This window comes from Typha latifolia, chromosome 2 (assembly GCF_019914945.1).
Source record: "Typha latifolia isolate L0001 chromosome 2, TyphaL0001v2, whole genome shotgun sequence".
Classification (NCBI taxonomy): Eukaryota; Viridiplantae; Streptophyta; class Magnoliopsida; order Poales; family Typhaceae; genus Typha; species Typha latifolia.
Window position 1 is genome coordinate 2374307 of NC_133087.1, and position 21443 is coordinate 2395749.

General features: G+C 35.4%; 1 protein-coding gene across 2 annotated transcripts; it reads left to right on the forward strand.

The window, feature by feature from the left end:
* The first annotated feature begins 1373 nt into the window (after positions 1-1373).
* Positions 1374-20772, forward strand: LOC140781890 (uncharacterized). Of its 2 annotated transcripts, none has more exons than XM_073128175.1 (29): positions 1374-1561; positions 2598-3242; positions 3500-3660; positions 4548-4613; positions 5788-5917; positions 6020-6129; positions 6244-6339; positions 7204-7327; positions 7881-7948; positions 9308-9394; positions 9517-9669; positions 9762-9857; positions 10058-10117; positions 10236-10357; positions 10446-10533; positions 10770-10874; positions 10963-11067; positions 11146-11198; positions 11275-11338; positions 11448-11582; positions 11687-11799; positions 11874-11967; positions 13438-13657; positions 14522-14652; positions 16532-16678; positions 16895-17023; positions 18094-18192; positions 19106-19144; positions 20027-20772. In XM_073128175.1, the coding sequence occupies exons 2-29, from the start codon at positions 3002-3004 to the stop codon at positions 20162-20164; spliced, it is 3174 nt and encodes a 1057-aa protein (XP_072984276.1). In that variant the 5' UTR covers positions 1374-1561; positions 2598-3001; the 3' UTR covers positions 20165-20772. The 2 variants fall into 2 exon arrangements, with proteins under 2 accessions (XP_072984276.1, XP_072984277.1); XM_073128176.1 differs by having other exon boundaries at positions 10966-11067.
* The last annotated feature ends 671 nt before the right edge of the window (positions 20773-21443 follow it).

Genomic DNA, 21443 nt, shown 5'->3' on the forward strand with positions numbered 1-21443 from the left:
TATAATTTATTAAAGAAATATGGTATATAGTTGGAAGACATCATAGAAAAGTTGAGAAGAATATCTACACTTGATTAGAGATGGGTTTGAATTCATTCTTACTTTATATATAATGATATTTCAATCCACAATAGTTAACAATGGGTGGAAATATAGCTGGTTAACCTTTTTTTTCTCTAAATTCTTAGGCAATAACACATATATTAGTTATAACTAAAGGATGGTTAAGTGATACAAAATAAAATAGAGTGTGAAGACTAAACCAAAAAATTTAAAGGTCCCTCAGAATGCATGTACAGTAAATTATCAAGAATATGGGGGTTGAACTGAAAATATTGAAAAGAATGGGTACAATCTGCAATAAATACATACCCTAGGGTGCAAAACGGAAAAAAAAATCTCTGCGTATTTGGATAACTATATGGGCCTCCATTGGGCTCGTTACTATGAGGATCATCAAATGTATGATCAAAAGTCAACTTCAAAAGCTATAACACCCCCCCCCTCCCCCCCCCCCCCTGCCACATATTATTTTAAGCCATTTATTGCATGATAAAAGGAGCAGTTGGCTTTATTACATATATTGGATCCTTTTCTTTTGAGACTATATAGCCATGCCAATGACCTTGGAAAGGTCTAGAAATCTTTTTCCCTCTTCTTGTCGCCACTATGGGGACCAATTTGTCTTTCCCAAGGTTTGAGTTTGGAGGAGTGTTTCACATTGCTTTTCTCCTCCCCTGTTATTCATGAAATAGTATTACTTAATATATTTATAATTTTCTTTTATACTATCTTTCATAATATTGTCAATGGGCCAGGCTATTTGGGCCCAACTTGATGTTCATAGTTTTAGCCTTTAAGGTTGTATATAGAAATGTTGAGATCCAAGTTAGCCTTGCAAGCTTATAATAAGACCCACAAATTATATCGTATAGAATCCAATCTGGCGATGTAATCCATATCAATTATACTAATAGCTCTAAGATTTGCTTACAAACTACCATATAATGTGCATTTGAAGCACCTTTGTGAACACTAAATTTGGATGTACGAGTGCAAGAAAGTGAGAAACCTAAAACCAACGTCTGGGAAGCCATGGGATGGGATTGACTATTGACCGAGGAAGTGCACATGCGTGCTTCGCGCACCGACTGCCCCATGATCCACCCTTGGTTTCCCCATCGAACGGCTGCGACGCTGCGGTGGTCGATACGAACAACGCGAGCGGAAACGTACCCGAAACCCTAACCACGAAATCTCTAGACGCAAGTGGAGTCCGTCCGTCCGTCCATCCGTCCATCCATCCATCCATCCCCTCACGGTGCAGATTACGCAAATACCCCTCGAGTCCGTTAAATTTACGCCGTTCTCCTCCTCCTCCTCCTCCTCCTCCTCTCATATTCGTCCATCGGATTTGGGCCACGCCATTTAAAAACCCCAGACAGCTGCGATCTTGAAGGCGAGAAGAGAAAGCAGGGAAAAGAGAGAGAGAGAGTGTGTGTGTGTGAGAGAGAGAGAGGAGGGAGAGAAAGAAGAGTTCTTCGTGGAATCCAAAGCGAAGGTATCCCTTTCCCAATCCGATGCTTGTTTTGGTTTTAGTTGGGCGAGATTAGCCGCATCTGACCCCGGATCTTGGATCGGATTCTCCTTGCAAGGGTTTTCGCGTTTCTTGAATTCTTGCACGGTTCGATCGGATTGGGGATCCGATCGGATTTCTTGCCGGGATTAGATCTCCAGGATAGAGCTCGTAGGTTGCGAGGTTTCGGTTTGTTACGAAGTTGTTGGGCGAATTGTGCTGTTCGTGATGGGTGGTTTCTGATTGCTATAAACAGTTGCTAACGCGTCGAATTCTGCGCTTTGAGGATCTGTAGATGCACAAATTATCACTCCGGATATTAAAAATAATGAAAAAAGAAGCATTGTTGAGGATGAGCTTGGCTGTGGCAATCGGCTCTGGAAAAGTCAATTTCTGACCTCATTAACGTGCTTTGGCCCTTATTCCGGAATGAATTGTGGGAAAGAAATGTTAAGCAGTTAAAAGGTCTTGAAAATGGTTAATGTTATGCGTGGTTTGAGAGCCGGCATATAACTTTTATCAAGAAAATTAAAACAATGGATCCTTTTAGATTTCTCTATAGAGAGCTGATGGAGGAAAGAATCTGTAAATCTGACCCCAAATAGTAGGTTACTGTAGTTTTAAAAGGTCGAATCGATTCCAACATTCAATGGGGGAGCGTGCTATTACAATAAGATTGCAATCTTATTGTAAACATTCAATCGGCATCTCGTGAAGTTATTGCGAAACATATGAAGTTCTCTTCCTGTGGCCAAATATAGAATACATCTATAATTCGACTGCAATGCTAAATTAGACTTTGTTTTGTTATTGTCTAGACTCCTTTTATTTTTTTGCAGTTTTAATATTGTCCAATTAAGGTAATGTATTTATCATTTATCAAGGTGTACCATTTGGAATTAGCAAAAACTTTATTTAGAAAAGCTTTTAATCTAGATTGTGTTTTTGATATCTGAAAGGTTCTTTTTTTTTTACTTTCCTCTTATTCTTTTAATCTCAAGTTCGCATTTTCATTGTGCAGATTGGTGCTTTTCTCGGACTTTGAATTGTGGCTGATGTGAAGATAACTGCTTGATTCCCCTTTTCTCTTGTCTTCCTGTTTAAGCTTTGAGCTTCTCTTGACATTGTGTATCATGGGAAAATGTTGAATTGAAACATTTCAAAATGTACATATGTATGTAATGCAACAATCCAGTTGCAGTACAGATATTTCACCATCTAAACTTTGTTGCTACTGCTTTGAAATATTTGTGTGCGAACCAAGATTAAGTTACTTCTGCAAGCTTTCTCACTGAATCTGTGACAGCATTTCATTCTAATCCATAGATATTAATTCGATATTATATGGGACGGAAGACCAGCTTGCAACATTAATCTTGGATTCTTGATCATCCAAAAGCTCAGAAACCTTCTCATTTTCCTTCAATGGAGAGCTTAGCACAGCTGGAAGCTTTATGTGAAAGGCTTTACACTTCTCAAGACTCAGTTGAACGAGCACATGCAGAGAGCACCCTGAAATGCTTTTCTGTGAACACAGATTATATTACGCAATGCCAATACATTTTGGACAATGCCTTGACTCCTTATGCTTTGATGTTGGCTAGCTCAAGCTTGTTGAAGCAAGTGACAGAACACAGTCTTACTTTGCAATTGCGGCTTGATATCCGTAATATTCTATATCTGATACAGGGTTTAACTCTGCTCACGTAGAATTTGCATCTGTTTATCTTTTTCATGTTCTCTTTCTAATTCAGTAGATCGTGCTTTACATCCCCTAGGCACTCAATTTCATTTGCTTCTGTCTCTGTTCTAGACAATAATGAACATATATCGTACTGCAATTCATATATATAGTGCTTGAAAGCATGCTTTCACAGCTTCTTTGCAATATTCTGAATTGACGTATTTGTGGTCTGTATGAAGGGAATTATGTGATAAACTATCTAGCTACCAGAGGACCTGAATTGCAGAACTTTGTAATTGGATCTCTGATTCAGCTGTTATGTCGAATCACAAAATTTGGGTGGTTTGATGACGACAGATTTAGAGATGTTGTTAAGGAGACGATGAACTTCTTGAATCAGGTAAGTAAGAATGTGAGATCTTATTGTAGAGTAATTGTTGCTTTATATATTCGAGTCTTCTAAAAATAATCTCACCTTGCAGTCACGGAGAACATGAACTAGTATAGGTTTATACTAGCATAGATGTATTTTGGTATATGTTTTTCTTCCAACGGATTGTGCTATGTTTGGTAGTTTTATGGTCATGTTATCTGAAGGATGTGTATCTATAATTTTCTTATTATTCGTTGATCAGCCATTCCTCAAGTTAGACCCCATTGGTGGGAAGTGCTTGGGCTCTGAATCTCATTGGCGACTGTATTCCAAAAATAAATCATATGCTTTATGACAATCCTCTTCTTTTTCCATATCTGTTAGATATTGTTACTCATGTAACTTGGAACTATCATCCAATTTGTTTCTATTTAATTGCTCTGATGCAGATATTAAATTGTACATAATAACTGTTCTTGTTTCCAAAATCCTGATTTATCACATCTATAGCCTATAGGTATATCATTTTTGCATTATTGGGAACTTTATTTCCGTCATAGACATGCCACTGCACTCCACTGTCATAGACGTTGGGAGACCTTTTCTTGGTGTTTTATAGTCTAGTTAGTTTGTGCTGATTAATGTCTATGCTGTTAGACACTTATAAGTTTCTTCATATTCATCCTTTGATGCTTCATTCGGAATCTTTTGATCTTTTATAGAGATGCCCATCTTTTTCATGAAAGTGTCTGCCGATGTATAGAACTTCATCATTTGGCTGATTTGCAGTTGTGTTTCATTTTCAGCTCAGTGTTTTTTAAGATGATCATTAAGAACACATGGAAGTTTATACTAAATCCCTCTGATATCATTATTGTCTTGTCTGAAAATCCTCTATTTATTTTCATCTTCAGGCAGCACCAGATCATTATTCCATTGGTTTGAAGATACTTAATCAGCTTGTATCTGAAATGAATCAGGTCAGTCTTCTTAACTTGATAATTCCTGTTTGCTTCCACTGCATCTGAGCACTAGGTAAGATTTAGTTTAAGTAGTTAACATATCTGTACTACCAGAACTCCAGAAGTCGATCTAATTGATGTCTAAGATGAATTTTGTGAAATTTTAATGTAAGTTTTGTTATTATCTCTCTATAATATTGGAATGGAAAATAACGATGTTTATTGGTCCAGAAGTATCAACCAAAACTATTCAAGTAACTTCTTTGGTAAATGTGATCATTTTAGGAGATTCTCCAATAAAGAAAATCTGTTGCCAACTGGTATGGCTTGAAAAGCAAAAGTGTATCAACCCACTAGAATGAAGAATCTACTGATTTCTGGTTTACCTATTAATTTATGCAAGAAGATTTTCTTGGGATGAGATTCTAAAATTACTATCTCAACACTTGATGATGAAAACTGCTATAGGAATAAAATGTGAAAAATGATCAATTGATGCATAAGAATTTGGATATTCATTCTTTTTATTTGATAGTTTCTCTGAGAAGTTGATGCTCATGTTCCAATCATTGTATCTAGTATCTTTGTAAAGGGTGGATTTGGATTATTGCATTTCAAATCCCTTGATCAGAATATGCCTGAGATTTTGACTCAAGCTGTTATCGGCACGTATTTGTTAAATCTGATCATTGTTTCTCTGAATTGGTTGTTGGTTGCCTATGGCATACGACCTGTATCATGACAACTTGATTTTGCATAGCACAAAATTTTGCATTGAGGGCTGTTTTTTAACAATTATATTTGATGCAGAATGCAAATTTTGAATCTTGCATATCCTTGTTCTCTTTTTTTTTTCATCCAATTCTGGGCCAATGATATTTATCAGGTTATGAAAATTCTTTAGCAGGTTAAAAGTTTGTTTCTGTTCAACCATTTACTTGATAGTGCATTTATTTTAAAGTTTAAAACTTTTAGATATCTAGACTGCATGTTGCAACAAACATATTTATTGCATGTTGTAATAAAATCTAAAAGAGAATTCTAGATTTGGAGCTCATTATTCTTGTGTGGCAGTCTTTCTATGTTTTATTTAATCAGATATAGGTTTTAAAGTTCTTCTTTTGTGAACTTATGTTGTTCGTGTAATTGTTCTCCACTAACATAGTTGCGTCTGTGACCTTGACTTTGCCAGCCAAACCCAGGAATGCCTCTGACACTCCATAGAAAAGTTGCTTGCTCTTTCAAGGATCAGTCGCTCCTCCAAATTTTCCAAATTTCTCTTACTTCATTGTGTCAGCTTAAAAATGATGGAATTATGCAAGGTTTTCCATAGTCCCACTTTCTGAGATTGTTATACAATAGGATATGTTTCCTAGTATGTCATTCTAATGTCATCATTTAATTCTCTGTCCATATCAATGCAGTTCATAGTGTGTTAAGGCAGCTTACTCTTTCCCTTTCTTTGAGGTGCTTGTCTTTTGATTTTATTGGAACTTCATTAGATGAAAGCTCTGAAGAATTTGGCACTGTTCAGGTATTCTATTTCTTGACACACTAATCTTTATCTGTAAAAGAACTTTATTATTGTCTCACTTAATGCTTCAATTTGTTTTCCATCTGGCTGTGGTTTATGTATGTATTCCTGCAGATCCCATCTTCCTGGAGACCACTCTTACAAGATCCTTCCACCGTTCAGATTTTTTTTGATTACTACAGAATTACCGAACCTCCTCTTTCAAAAGAGGTATACATTGTGGCAGAGCTATTTCTAATTGATGATGCTGCAATCTTAAGTAGCAACACAGCATAAAGTAATGGAAAATGAGGTTCATTAATTAATTTTTGACATATTTCACATACTTTGTGCCCATATCTGGAAGAAGCTTTCTTTCAACTTCTGATTTTTAATAACTTCCTGCTAACATAACATCTCGAATGTACTATTAATGGCTTATGTTGTCATTGTTCTAAAAGAAGGTCATGCTGCAATGGCAATTTTAGGTTGCCAAAAGGCCCAAAACTTCTCTGTGCTTTTGCAGGTACTAATCTCACATTGTGTCCAACCTCTTAGTACGTGCCATTGTGATCCCAAATCCTTTGTGCTTCTAGTGTTTTCAGCCATAGATGCTTTCTGGACGTGTCAACTTCTAAATTGTTGTCTCCTTTATAGATGGTTAATATTTTCCTTATGTTATATGAATGATGTCACTTTTGTCCTTCACTTGTAGAGTGGACATCTTCTGCATACACTAGTCTCTATCTTTTTAAGACTTTAGTTGGTTAATGTTTCTTTTCCTTAATTTTAGTCATCCTCTTGAAGACTGCATGTTCAATACTTGGTGACCAAGGTTTCACATATGATGGTTACTGATGTAAAATTTTGTATACTTCCAAAGCCAGTATTAGGCTCTAGGCACTCGCCATAGTGCCTGCCAACCTGTAAGCACCATAAATACTATTAACCTCCATGTGGTCTCTAGGCTTTTTTTGGAACATTGTCTGTTATCTTGCTGTTCTGCATTTTTTTAATCTAATGTTTGATTTATTCTTAATTTATTATTATTCATTTTTTAGTGAAGAAATTTTGAGAACATATTTTAATCTTCAGGCTTTGGAATGTTTGGTTAGACTTGCTTCTGTGAGACGGTCCATATTTACAGATGATCCTGCAAGGTCCCAGTTCCTCTCTCATCTAATGGCAGGCACTAAAGAAATACTTCAAATCGGGCAAGGTTGTGCTCCACGGGATCTTTCTCCTCTTGTTTGGCCTTTTGTTTTGAAGAAACTCATTTTGTTTGTGGAAGACGTTTATTTCATATCTTGTTCTTTTTCCTTTTTCAGTTGATTCCAAGTTATACATATTTTCTGTTGTTAAGACACTCTATAGTTTTTACTTTTTTGGAAGTTGCCACTGGGAATATTGGATATTTTCTCGTTCAGAATGTTCTAAAGATAGCATAGACTTGTTTAATCTATAACTTCAGAGATGATTAATTGCTATTTCTGCTTGTTGTTTTTCTGGAAAAGCTGTTACCGGCAAGTGGCTTCGATATTTCGGTATTGCTGAGTGCAATTTTGGCTGTCAAAAGTTTGTTAAAAAGATGTCAACCTCTTTTATTTATGAGAGAATGCTATGAATTATGAAAGCATATTATTTAAGTAGTAGATTTGTAATTAATTCAGTTAGTGGATCATGATGCTTGGTAACCAAATTCCTTAGTTGCTTTCATTCCACCTGCAATGTCATTCTGGTTCTAATACTAAAAAAAAGAACTTCTTTGGCAGGTCTTGCTGATCATGACAACTACCATGAATTTTGTCGTCTGCTAGGACGTTTCAAAGTGAACTATCAGGTTAACCACCTGTGTACTTTGTCTCATTGAAGTATCTAGTGAATATATAATAACGCAAATTGATTCATTTAGTCCCCTCCTTTGATTTTGGCATGAAATAAGCACTATGAAAGAGGTTATTGTTTCTGCACAACATTTTGGATGAAACTAATGCATGGTGCATGGTTCATGACAGTGATGTGTAATATATGTAATTGAAGTGTGGAACTATCTTCATTGTGCGTTCTTCTACTGGTCGTCTATCTTTTATGTCTACATTTATTCTGCCTGTTCTAAGTTGCTGCATAAGAAGTTGCTTCTGTAGGGGACTGCAGGCTCCATGATATTTCCTCTAGAAAAAGAATTGCTTATGTTGAGACCTCTAACCGAGATCTGCAAATTGCATACATGTACCCCTCTAGACTATGAGGTTGAGCTGTAACTGAAACCAATCAAAGCTCAGAAATTTAAACATAATCCAATTACTACCATGGTATGTTGTATATACCCCTATGATTGGAACATATCGTATATTTTGAAGGGGAACCTATTCTCTGGTTTCTGATGTATGGAAGGGTAGTCATGTGGCTTATATCAACAGCTCAAGTTTTTAGTTAGTTCACTAATTCCTACTCATCATCTGTCCATTTTGCTTTGTCTGTATTGATTTACATGTCGATTAAGATTTCCTACAGTGCAGTAAATGTGGAACTACTGGATAATTTGGATCTCCTTGTCTGATGCAACAATAAGCTAACATAGATTTTTGGCTGATATTTTAAATTGAGTGTTCATTGGGTCTTGGCTTCTCCCTTATGATTCCTTAGCACCAAGTGTTCATTGGAAGTCTTCTGATTGCTCTTGTTAGGTTTCTGTGCTGTCTAGAGTACTTGTGTCTATTCTTTTGTCACAATAGCTAATTTCATTACACAGATGATGTTAATTTCAGTTTGTAAAATTTCTTGTTCGGTTGTTGGTTGTTACTTTCTCTTGTACGAGCTGCCTTGAAATTGCCATTTTATCCTTTTTATGTCCTTAAATCCTTTTATTATTGATCTAATATTCTTCAAGTTAGCTAAAAATAGATACGTGTTCTGAAAGTAGAGTTGTGGATGTTAATCTGAACCTTACTGGTGAACAAGGGATGCTTGTAAGAGTCCTTTGTATTTTTTGATATTTACTGTCGATAATATCATTGAGTTACTAATACTGGAAAAATGCACCAGCCAAACTTGGATATTTTTTCTTCTGTTCAGATCATAAATCTTATTCTGTCATAGTGCTGTGAGCTTTGGAATATGAGTTGGATTATAATCTGGTAACTATTAGTTGTGCTTTAACTGCTCATAATTGTTGAATAAATTCAATTGTGTGATTCAGTTGTCAGAGCTTTTGAATGTCGAATTTTATGGTGAATGGATTCGCCTAGTTGCAGAATTCACAACAAAATCATTGCAATCATGGCAGGTCCGTTTTGAATGCTGCATGACATTTGGTCGTTAAAAGTGTTCAGATATGTTAACTGCTTACTTGATGAGATCTTTGATTTTTGGTGAACTGATATTTTTATTAATTGTCTATTTATATAGTGGGCCAGCAGTAGCGTCTACTATCTTCTAGGTCTGTGGTCGCGGTTAGTAACTTCAGTGCCTTATTTAAAAGGTGATACACCAAGCTTGCTGGATGAAACTGTGCCTAAAATTACAGAGGGATTTATCACCTCCAGGTTCAATTCTATTCAGGTATACTCTTGTTGTAACATATCCTATCAGATTGTCAGAGAATAGTTTGGACAATTTCAAATTCTATTCAAGACTGCTCCTATCCATTTCAGGCTGGTTATCCAGATGACCTCTCAGAGAATCCTTTGGACAATGTTGAGCTTCTTCAGGATCAGCTGGAGTGCTTTCCATACCTCTGCAGATTCCAGGTTCGCATCTCCCTTGTCATGCTTTTCTATCTTCAATAACTGCTTATCATTGTACATCATTAATATTATGTAGAAGAAACCAATTCATTTAATATAAATTATTGGGTCCCTATTCTTAAACTTTCAACACTATCATATCTTGGGTACTCTTTGACATGTTTGTTTCTGCGTATTTATATATTTTTGCACCTGACTTGCAGTATCAAAGCAGTAGTCTGTACATCATAAATATTATGGAGCCAATTCTGCAGGCTTATACGGTATGCAAACATTTTATATAAATTCAACGTTGTTTTAACTTCTTTTTATTTATATTTTGACAAAAGATTGCTAATTTTCTGTCTGCACAAGGAAAACTAATTTTTTTGACATTTGTAGGAAAGGGCAAGATCACCAGCTCCTGGAGATTCAGATGAACTTTCTGTGATTGAAGGACAGATTGCATGGATTATTCATATTATTGCAGCTATTCTCAAGATCAGACAGACTACTGGCTGTAGGTATGTATAAATTTTATTTCTGGTTGTTTTCATGTGGTTAATTCTTGTTGTTGGTGCATGATATTACTCTTCTCATTTTTCTGTGCAGCTTGGAGTCACAGGAGTTAATTGATGCAGAACTTGCTGCCCGTGTTCTACAATTGATAAATGTAACAGACAGTGGGTTACACTCTCAGGTAAGCAGAAATACTGCTTCTTTACTTTCCATTATTCTCAAGTTATATAGAAAATTATGAGTGAACTTTTCTCAGCGTGAAATAAGAAAATCTTTTGAGCACTTAAAGTTATAAACTTATAACTTATAAACATCATATCTGGTTTAATTGCAATTCCTGTTAGATATTATTTCTTCTGCTTGTCTATAACCTGCCCTTTGAAGGTAATATATTGACTGATACTGTTCCCTGTACAGAGATACCATGAGATAAGCAAGCAAAGACTTGATCATGCAATTATCACCTTTTTCCAGAACTTCAGAAAGTCATATGTTGGGGATCAAGCCATGCATTCATCTAAAGTAAGGAAAGAGGAAAACAGTAAACATGACTTTGATGTCTCATGTCTGATTATTAACAAGTTTTACATGCTTTTTACTTTTGTTGCAGCAGTTATATTCAAGATTATCTGAGCTTCTTGGCCTCCAGGATCATTTAGTTCTACTTAATGTCATAGTTGGAAAGATTGCAACAAACCTTAAATGCTACACAGAGGTGACTTGTTGCATTATTTTTTTGGACTCGTGTTGTTGCTTTGAGAGCTATTGTTGAACCTCTTTTTTATGTGTATAGTGTGAAGAGGTTATTGAGCATACTTTGTCTCTTTTTCTGGAGCTTGCGTCAGGGTAAGTTATGTCATAATAATCACCCTTTTGTTTACTTTAGTTGATCAAAACTCTTATATTCTGAAGTTGCTTGCAGTTATATGACTGGAAAGCTTCTGCTGAAGCTGGATAGTATAAAGTTCATTATTGGACATCACTCTGTAAGTCTTTTCTTGTGCAAAGTTCTTCAAATATTTTGTAGAATTTCTCTTGCCAAAGTTTTGTTAGAGGTATCAGCTTATGAGTTATTATCATGGTTGCATGTTTCAGAGGGAGAACTTTCCGTTTCTTGAAGAATATAGATGCTCTCGTAGTAGAACTACCTTTTACTACACACTTGGCTACTTGATCTTTATGGAAGATAGCCCAGTGAAGTTTAAAACTTCTATGGAGCCACTTCTGCAGGTGCATGTCAGAGAATTATTAAATTGTTTTCTTATTTCTTCATTCGGTCTGAGATTTTACTTCCTCTAGTATCAGGGCTCTTGAAACTCTTTGTGCTATCACAGGTTATGGTTAGGTTGGAAACAACTCCTGATGCTGCTTTTCGCACCGATGCTGTGAAATATGCATTCATTGGTTTGATGAGGGACCTAAGAGGGATTGCAATGGCAACTAATAGGTATCTTTTCTTGCTATTGTCTGTATTAGCTTAGATGTAATGCACTTAGTGATCTCCTCATTGTTTTGTTTCAGTCGTAGGACATATGGGCTTCTTTTTGACTGGTTGTATCCATCTCATATGCCGCTTCTCTTGAAAGCCATCTCACATTGGACTGATGTGCCTGAGGTATTTTTTTTTCCATCTTAATCAATCAGTTGGAATTCAAATTCTGTCATTTATGCTCGTCTGTTCCTGTGATTCTTATTTATTATGAAAGCTGATTATGAAGTTATTCTGATACTTCTTTCCAGTTATTTCTGTTTGTTGGTTTATATGATTCTTTTTATATGTAAGTATTGGCATGGAAGCACTATGACAACATGAGCTTGTTGACTTTGCAACAAAGAAACATAAGTTCTTAGGTCTAATACTTCTTCCATTTTGGAATTCGGCTCTCCTATAGCTACATTCTCAGTTCTTCAAATGTTGTCAACTTGTCGTGAATTTGGCTGTTTTCGATGTGCAATTATATAGCCAAATAGGCAGAGCAAGACAACAGTTGGGGATGGATCATTTTGTTGGTGAAGAGTTTGATGCACGACATACGCCATATTATGTGATCTGCCAACCTATTGGCAAAAAGGGCCTTGGTTTGAGTGATCATACATGGATACAAATTGTAAATTGTTATAGCTACAAACAGGCATGATACTAATATCTCGATGTATCTATACATACATATTCTAGTACATTCAGAGTTTGTGTAAGAATTTTTCTGAGCCCATGTAAATTAGTTTGGACTTGGGTGGAATGATACTTCTGAAATCAGTTGTTGTAGAAGAGCTGGTCAAATTAGTTTGAAGATGATAAATTTGGAGATTCACAGAAGGTTAGATTCTGATAACAGGTTTGTAGATGTACCATATTTTGTTTGCACAGCAGGCGATTCATCTACTGTGACAATTTTCTACCCCTGCTCCTATGTGGATTAATTTTGGATTTTTGATAGAAATTTTTCTATGCTAATGCTTGGTTGATATAATAACTATTGCATTTATTCATATCTGTTTACCTTCTTACTTTTATTACCTTCTTTGACATATTTGACTTGATAACTATATAAGTTCTTGGTTTACAATCGGTTGCATTTATTCATATCTGTTTACCTTCTTACTTTTATTACCTTCTTTGACCTAATTGACTTGATAACTATATAAGTTCTTGGTTTACAATCGGCTGTTGCCCTAAAGAGTTGACAGAGAAGTGCTTTTCTTACCAAATACCAGCTTTTCCAAGTGATATTCAGTGATGATTTACATGCTTGCATATTATTTTTTGTATCTTTATCTTCCTTTATTTATTTATTTTTGGTGTTGAACATAGAACAATAATAGAGCATAATATATCAAATTCAAAAAACATGGTGTATTTGAAGGGATTGAGCATGGAAACATGAAACAATAAAATGCAATCTTTTGAGATTTTTTATGAGGATTCCTATCATTTTGACTATGCTAGGAATTTTATTCAGAAACTTAATATCCACCGATTTCCTTTTTGCTTATGCCCATGTCATGTGAAATCGACCTTCCTTTCATTTATAAGTTGTTTCAGTGCATTCATACTTGTATATTTGTAATCAATTGATTCTTGTAGGTTACAACACCTTTGCTGAAGTTTATGGCAGAATTTGTCTTAAACAAAGCCCAAAGGTTGACTTTTGATACTTCATCTCCTAATGGGATCCTTTTGTTCCGGGAAGTTAGCAAGTTAATCGTGGCTTATGGTTCAAGGATTCTATCTTTTCCAAATAATACAGATATTTATGCAAATAAATACAAAGGAATCTGGATCTCGCTAACCATTCTTTCAAGAGGTAAGTAATTTGATCACTTGCATGTTGATTAGCAATTGCTGTTAGTTTTGTTTCTCTTAATTCTGGACAGTGGATTGGTAGTACTAATTCCATATCTATGTGGTATCCTTTTGGTACATTTCAGACTGAATTTTGATTTATTTATTTTTGCTTGTTGCTGCCGATAAAGTATTAATAATGGTTCAGAATGTATAAAAATTCAATTGACACAGTATAATGCCTGCATTCCTGTTTGGAGTATGTTTCATAGAACTTTTTCCAGCAGCTTCTTTTCCCATTATAGTGTAATAGCTCTATTATTGATAAAGGCTCAAAATCATGTAATTACCTGTTTTCTATTGGACAAGGCCTGCTTTGATGAAGTCTTGAACAGATAAATAAGATATGTGGGTTATTTATCCTGTCATCACACTTTCTTTTTGCAGTTTTGTTTGGGTTGGTTTTATTCAACTTTGTTTCTACTTTGAGACAATTGTTGACTTTTTATATCTCTGATAGATCAGTAATTTGTAGAGCTTACAAAGATTATGTCCTCCTTATATTGATAACATAAGAAGTCTGGTTTTCACATGTGATTAGAGGTTTAGAACTCATAACCTTTGTGCATGCAATGAAGCATAAAACCTGGATTAAGTAATTCTTTTTCTAGATTCTCAGTGCCATTGAAACTTGAAAGTGCTCAAAAGGACAAGTTTATGACATAACCAATTAGTTAGCTGCATCAAATTATTGCATTCACTTTTTGTTGCTCTAGCTTATTTTACTGTGGTACTTATTATAACTTGTTCCTGAATGCATATATTTCTACAATGCCTAATTATTTTGCTATTTCTCAATTGATGCAACTCGTATAAATATTGACAGCTTTGGCTGGAAATTACGTGAATTTTGGTGTTTTTGAACTCTATGGTGATAGAGCACTGGCAGATGCACTTGATATATCTTTAAAGATGACCCTCTCAATTCCTTTACCTGACATATTGGCATTCCGAAAGGTAAGCCTCATGAACACATCAATCTATTAGATTCTGATGAGTTTGTTAGTGAAATAACCTGGACGTACTTCTTGCCTTCTTGTTTTTTTTTTATTCAATCAGTCCGATTGGTCAATCTCTTGAAACTACACAGTGCATACTGCTATATTATGGTATACAACACCTGAGATGAAGTTATCCTTTATTCTTTGAAAATTATGGGTCTCTATGCATACAGTCCCATCAATGTTGGTCTGAGGTGTCGTTTTGTGACATGAAACTCATGCCATAATGGCATATGGGGTAGTTATAATTCGTTAGACCAAACAATGTTTTGTAGACATTTTAAGTGCTGGAGATTCTCAAATGTCAGCTCAATCGATCCCCTTGCATTGCTCTCCTTTTTTTTTTTCTGGTGGCACTACATTTTGCCACATTATGAATTTTATATCTGGTGTTGAACTGTAGTAATTGGTCAACTCCTTGGTTGAAACTTTATGATCATAATCCTACTTTATATGACATGGCTACTTGGTCAGAGAATAGCTATGGTTTTCCAATCTTTCTTTCTGTAATAGCCAATGTATACTACTGGTAAGTTGGCCAGAACTATGTATGCAATTTTTTTTGTTGTCCTAGCTCTACTAGTTGTTGAGTTCTAATGAATTTCAAAACCATGTACCGTAGATGGTCGTAATTCTCTTTTTCAGTTTACATTTGTATACCCTGCTCGAATTTGGATTCATGTCAACATTCAATTGATTTTCAGCCTAATATTAGCAAGGGACAACACTCAGAATTTCTTCCACACTCAACTCAGAATGATATCAAACTTTTCGGACAATGATGTATAGGCATGTTGCCTAAGATTGTTTAGTCAATAGGTCCGACTTTTTCTAAAGCAGTCTTGGTTCGTAAGTATTAGCTAGTGAACCTGGCCTAGGCTGAAATTTACAGCATGCTTATGTACTTGTGCTTGGGCTAAGAAACAAGAATTATATCCTATCCTCCAGCAATCTCTGCACCAGTCAGCTTTCTCCTAGGCCCTATATTCTGTAGCTATGATTTATCTCTTCCTAAATTACTTTAATCCTAGTGCTCTCTTCTCTTGTGTCACCAAAATGAAAATAATTCATCTCATTTGGTACATGGGATATTAGGTATTATACATGCATTAACTTACAATTCATATAAGAACTTTCTAGTTCCTAGTCACCATATATACACATGCACACGTATAAAATTTTTTGTGATGCATATCTTAGTGTTCTTTATTTACGGTTACATTTTGCGGTCTGTTGTTTATATCGTTGTCTTATTTTGCTCTTAGAAAGTTAAGAGTGACACGGGAAATATGAAAGCCAGTTGTCTAAAACTTATGTTGTAGAACATGGCCTTGGGTTGAAAAAGGAAAGAACATTTCCTTGGATTGATTATAAAATAAAATGAGTTGAAACTAGCCCAACCAAAATTTGAATAACGTGCCAATTTTATTCCTACCCCTTCCTCAACCAAACTGACTTTGATATTGATGATCTTGTCAAGTCTGTCTCTATCGTATTGCTAGATTCTTCTCTTACCTCGTGACAGTGTTGGATCATGAGATACAGGAATGCTTACTGCACTAGATGTTATGTTCCAACAAATGGTGAGGTTATAAAGAAGGCATTTTTAGCTTTTCTGTTTCCTTTCACTTGTACTCATCCACATAAATGTGGGTCTCAGGTCAGCATGAAGTAGGTTTACTTGGGGATTATCTTGATAGTAAACTATATTTTTACAAAATGATGTGCAACAAAATATTTTGACACTATGGGATCTGATAGCTCTTTCTATAATATAGCGGTATACAAAGAACTTGTCAGCATCAATTTTACATAATTTTATTTTCTTCTTTCAGCTTATGAAAGCTTACTTTGCATATATGGAAGTTCTATTCAGCAACCACATTACTTTTATTCTAAATCTGGATACAAGCACATTTATGCATCTTGTCGGGTCACTAGAGTCTGGCTTGAAGGGTCTGGATACAGGTATTTCATCGCAGGTATGTGCTCGCAGAATCTCAGACATGCATCTGAGTAATATTTTGGCTTATTTTATTCAGATTTTGCAATTTCCATTTTCATATATTCTTTGTTTTAGGTCTCCTTTGTGACTTAGTATAAGTGATTATGGATAGCAATTTTTGTTCTACTGTTTACTGAAAGAGCTTTCATCTTTTTCCCTTTTACTCTAACTATGGCTATGCTTTTCTGTCCAGTGTGCGTCTGCTGTGGATAACCTGGCTGTTTATTATTTTAATAACATTACAATAGCAGAGGGGCACCCATCAACGACTGCACTGAATCTTGCTCGGCATATTGTAGAATGCCCCAATTTGTTTCCGGAGGTTAGTGTTGTGTCTCAATGTTATTGACATTCGACATTACCATAGACATCATATCCTCTCTATACAAAGTATCCTTGAGCTATCCTTGTTACATTTTATTTAAAAATATTTTCATATGTTAATTGAAAGATATTCCACATGATGCAAGTACCCAACACGTTATAAATAGCCATCCTAGTGGAGTTATGTACTGGATTTTGCTGCCTGGCATGCAATGTGCTGACTTCTAGCACACATCTTTTGCACTGAGATAGTCTGGTGCAACACATGGCACACTATGTGGTTCCAAGATACCTTGTGTTGACATTGAAATGTGATGACATGTGGGCTAAATGCCCTTTGTGATGCCTTTTAGATCCTTAGCCATGCAATATTTGACAAGTATCAGCATCTGATTTTTAGTAGCATACTAGCATTTTGGCCTTTATCTTTTCCTATGCCGTGGCAATTTAGAAACTCATGCAAAATATGATTCTTGCTGCAATCTTTTTTGTTGCTTTTGGTTCTGCTGAGAACTCGTTCTCATACACTGGCTGGTATGGAACTTACTTCACACTACTCTTTTTCACCAAGGATAAATTCTCAAGGTTTGCAATCTATGTGGATCCACACTTTCTGCTACCCTGGTCTATACTATGCTTCTTTTTCTCCTTTTCTCCTAAGTTTCTCAGCTTCTATAAGAATCTAGTACTGATGAACTACCCTATATGACCTTACTTTTGTTTTCTATAGATGATGCCTTTGTCTCATATTTGTCTGATAGAAAACTAACTGCAACTTCCAAGTTTTACTCTTTTAGGTAAGTGATGTTCATTTGACCATATCAGCATATTTCATTGTAGTATTTAAATGACCAATTTAGTGTTAGCTATATGTCTTCGTGGTACTTTTCTGTGGAAAAGGACACCGGAAGTACTTTGAGATGCAGATGAAGGGCTTCATGCTTAAAAAGGATCAAATGTATTCACGAAGAATTCCTAGTTTTTGTTCTTCTATTTTCCTTATGTGTTCTTTTACTGACTTCAGCTAATCCTGCATTGTTATTTGTATTAACTCAAAAGCTGTTACAGATACTCAAGACCCTATTTGAAATAGTCTTATTCGAAGACTCGGGGAATCAATGGAGTCTTAGCAGACCTATGCTGAGCTTGATTCTGATAAGTGAGCAGGTACTGGTTCATGTTTTAAAGCTTACAACTAATTTTCTCGCTCCCCTTCTATTGCATGCTTATATCATTTAGAATTTTCACCTGATATGGATGAATGGATGAGTAAGATTTTGGAATATAATTTCCTAATAAGTATAAATAGAGAGCTATAACTTAATTTTAGTTTCTGTTCTCTTTGTTCTGAATTTCATTTTTTGTGATTTCTAGCTAAGCATGATATAAGATGTTCAGATTTCCATCCTGTTTCCATGATTAGTTCTGTAAGTTCAAGGTTACAACTTACAAGTGTAGCTTTCTAATGGAGGAATATCCATTCTAGCTTGTTTCTGCAACTTTCTTTTGCTGAATATCTTCCTGGTGGTTCTCTTTATGTTTAGCGAGGAACGTATTGAGGTTGACCAGTGTGAGTGAGTCAGTTGACCACAGCCAATTAACTGCCTTTATTGTTATCTTGATGTAACTTATGAGTGGTTATTTTCAGTAAAAAGTTTTTCATTCTAAGTCTATTGATTTTCTCACTGTCTGATTGTCTGATGATTTTTGCAAAGCATCAACTAGGAGAAAGTACTCTAGACAATTGATCGTTGACTTATACACTTGCTCCTTTTAGCAATTCCCCGACTCCACTTGCTACCTCTTACCTTGCTGAACTTAGAAGCTGAAATGCATGACACTTCTAATTCCATTTTTATATCTGGACAGCAAGTTTCATGTCATGTTTTGCATGATTGTTTTCTGTTTCATATATATCCGAGAACATATTCTTGTGTCCTTGTATGGTGTGCAACTTTTGTATGCAGTCCTCCGTTTATGTCATATGTAAAACCAATAACCATAATTCCAGACAGTGCTCTTGGACTGTTTTTCCAAGTGTTCACATCTTTGCTGACTTATTGTTGACTTATTCCTGCAGATGTTTAGTGATCTGAGAGCTCACATTTTGGCTTCACAGGTCAGAATAAATCAAGCTTTTTATACTTTTCTTTGTAATTGCAAACTCTTTAATGTTTTAATTTCTGGTTCACGTTTTGTCTGTCAGTGATGAAGTTTAGGTCACTCTTTCCCCAGACAGCACATTGTGTGATTTAGCCCCTTCATATGATATCTTGCCATTGTGGTGATTAATGTACTTTATGAGTATCAAGCTTTCAATAAATGATCATGGGTTCGTAGGTCATGAGTATGGAATGAAAATACAGGGAAGCCAGTTGTTCAGAAAGTAAAAGAAATTGCCCAAGAACTAAAGTGAGGTAGGAGGTAGCTAGACAACACAGTTGCACTGTTCTTCAGATCCAACCAAATGTTCTGACATTTACATTAGAAATTTGTTAAAACACAAGGGCAATTTGAGAATTTCAGACATTTAAATAAAAAATTCTTCAGAATATTCCTATTGAATAATCTTTCATTTAGGAGCTCTTAATTAAATTTAACCCCTGGAAATATATGGATTCTTTCAAGGAAATGCAGGTCTAATAAAATTGGTGCAAATGCCCGGTATGAATCACAATGATAAACTTGGGATAAAACTGTCCTTGTTTCTGATGTATGGTGAAAAATTATTATGAATTTGAACTTTAATGATCTCTTCCCTAATATCACATGAATCTCTTCTTTCTGCCCTCTCGCTATTTTATTTCAGAGAAAGCGATTCTCAATTCTTATTGATATATCAGAGGATGATGGAGTTTTTTTTCTTCACTTTTCTTTTGGTGACTCCAAATTTGTCCTTTCTGTTTATCTATCTTCTCCCCCCAGCTTCCATTTTTAGGGACCTGCATGCACTTGGGTTTTGTTTCTTGCTCTACATGCTAACATGTTTGCTGATTTGCAGCCGGCAGATCAACAACAACGCCTCTCACAATGTTTTGACAAGCTGATGGTTGATGTCACAAGGAGTTTGGAATCAAAGAATCGAGACAAATTCACCCAAAATCTCACAAAATTCAGGCACGAGTTTCGTGTCAAATAGTTTCTGAATTTGGCACATCTTGAAGAAAGATGAAACTTTAGCTGTTATTTGTAAATACCCAGCTGCATTCCAGTTTGCAACCCTATCTCTGCAGGTAATTGTTTGCAGTGCATGAGTGAGGTAGCACTTGTGCTTTTGGTTTTATGATGTATTGCTTGGGTTTGGGTTCTGTAATAGGAATAGAGAGGAGAGGGTTGGATGGTTGGCTTTTGTCATTTAGGAGCAATTGATATTGGGATCAGTGATAATGTCGAGTCATTGCCCTTGTAAATTTGTCTGGTCATATCGTATTAACCTTTCTACTATCGGAGTGATACCTGCTGGGAAGCTTACATGGTTAGGTTGTACAGCAAAATTCTGAAGTTGCTGGAGATGGGAAGGCTGTTATCCTCTGGTTCTTGTTTGTGGAAACTAGTCATGCCCCTTTATCCTGATTCTTTTTCTTAGATAGGAAAAGAAAGAAAAGGAAATATTGTAAATTTTATTGCTGGGTGGGACTATAATGTACATTAACTATATTATCTTGAGCTCTAATATTTTTGAGCAAATTATTCCTCACATGGAATGTATCATTCTTTTGATAAATGAAGCTTCTACCCCTTTTTTCAGTTACGTTGTTTGGTGGACTAAGATTTAACTGCATTTAAACCACTAAGAAATGCTTGATATTATACAGCATTTGAAGTACATTTTCCTTTGTATGCGATCTCCTCTCATTAGTATGATGTTAATAGCTAAGACAATCTCCAGGCTCTAGCAGATGTCTCACTATATGGGACTTTTCTCTTTCTGATGAGAAAAGACTCTAAGAGACATTTTTAACATTTTCACCCATTTGTTCGTTTGTGTTGCTGTTAGTTACTATAATGTTAATGGTAAATATTGAGCTTATTTCTTAGTAATTGCTTTTGTTATTAATGATTGTCTTTTATTCTGCGTTCTTTAACGTTATGTTATCGGGAATTTATTATTGGTGATTGTTTGTATATTCATTATCTTCGTTATCAGTTTTCAAGGTTCAACATATTACTTGTCCACGATGGACTGATATCAGTAAATAAGCAGTCGATAGTGATTGATTTGACTTTTTGTAGGATACGGTATAAATATAATACTTCTGAGATTCGTTAGCTTGCAGGAGTTATATTTTTCACAAAATGAATAGATGTCTTTTGCAAACAAAGGTATACAGTTTCACATTCCGCAGTTTCTTTATTTTTTGGTAAATTTTTAAATAACACTTTATATTTTTATTAATACTAGTATTTGCGGGTTTTAT

Bases quoted from the DNA above. Each gene is read 5' to 3' on its own strand.
- LOC140781890 (XM_073128175.1), top strand. From the start codon at position 3,002: ATGGAGAGCTTAGCACAGCTGGAAGCTTTATGTGAAAGGCTTTACACT. The intron at 9,858-10,057 runs GTTCGCATCTCC...CCTGACTTGCAG, and splicing joins CATACCTCTGCAGATTCCAG to TATCAAAGCAGTAGTCTGTA. The intron at 13,658-14,521 runs GTAAGTAATTTG...AAATATTGACAG, and splicing joins GCTAACCATTCTTTCAAGAG to CTTTGGCTGGAAATTACGTG.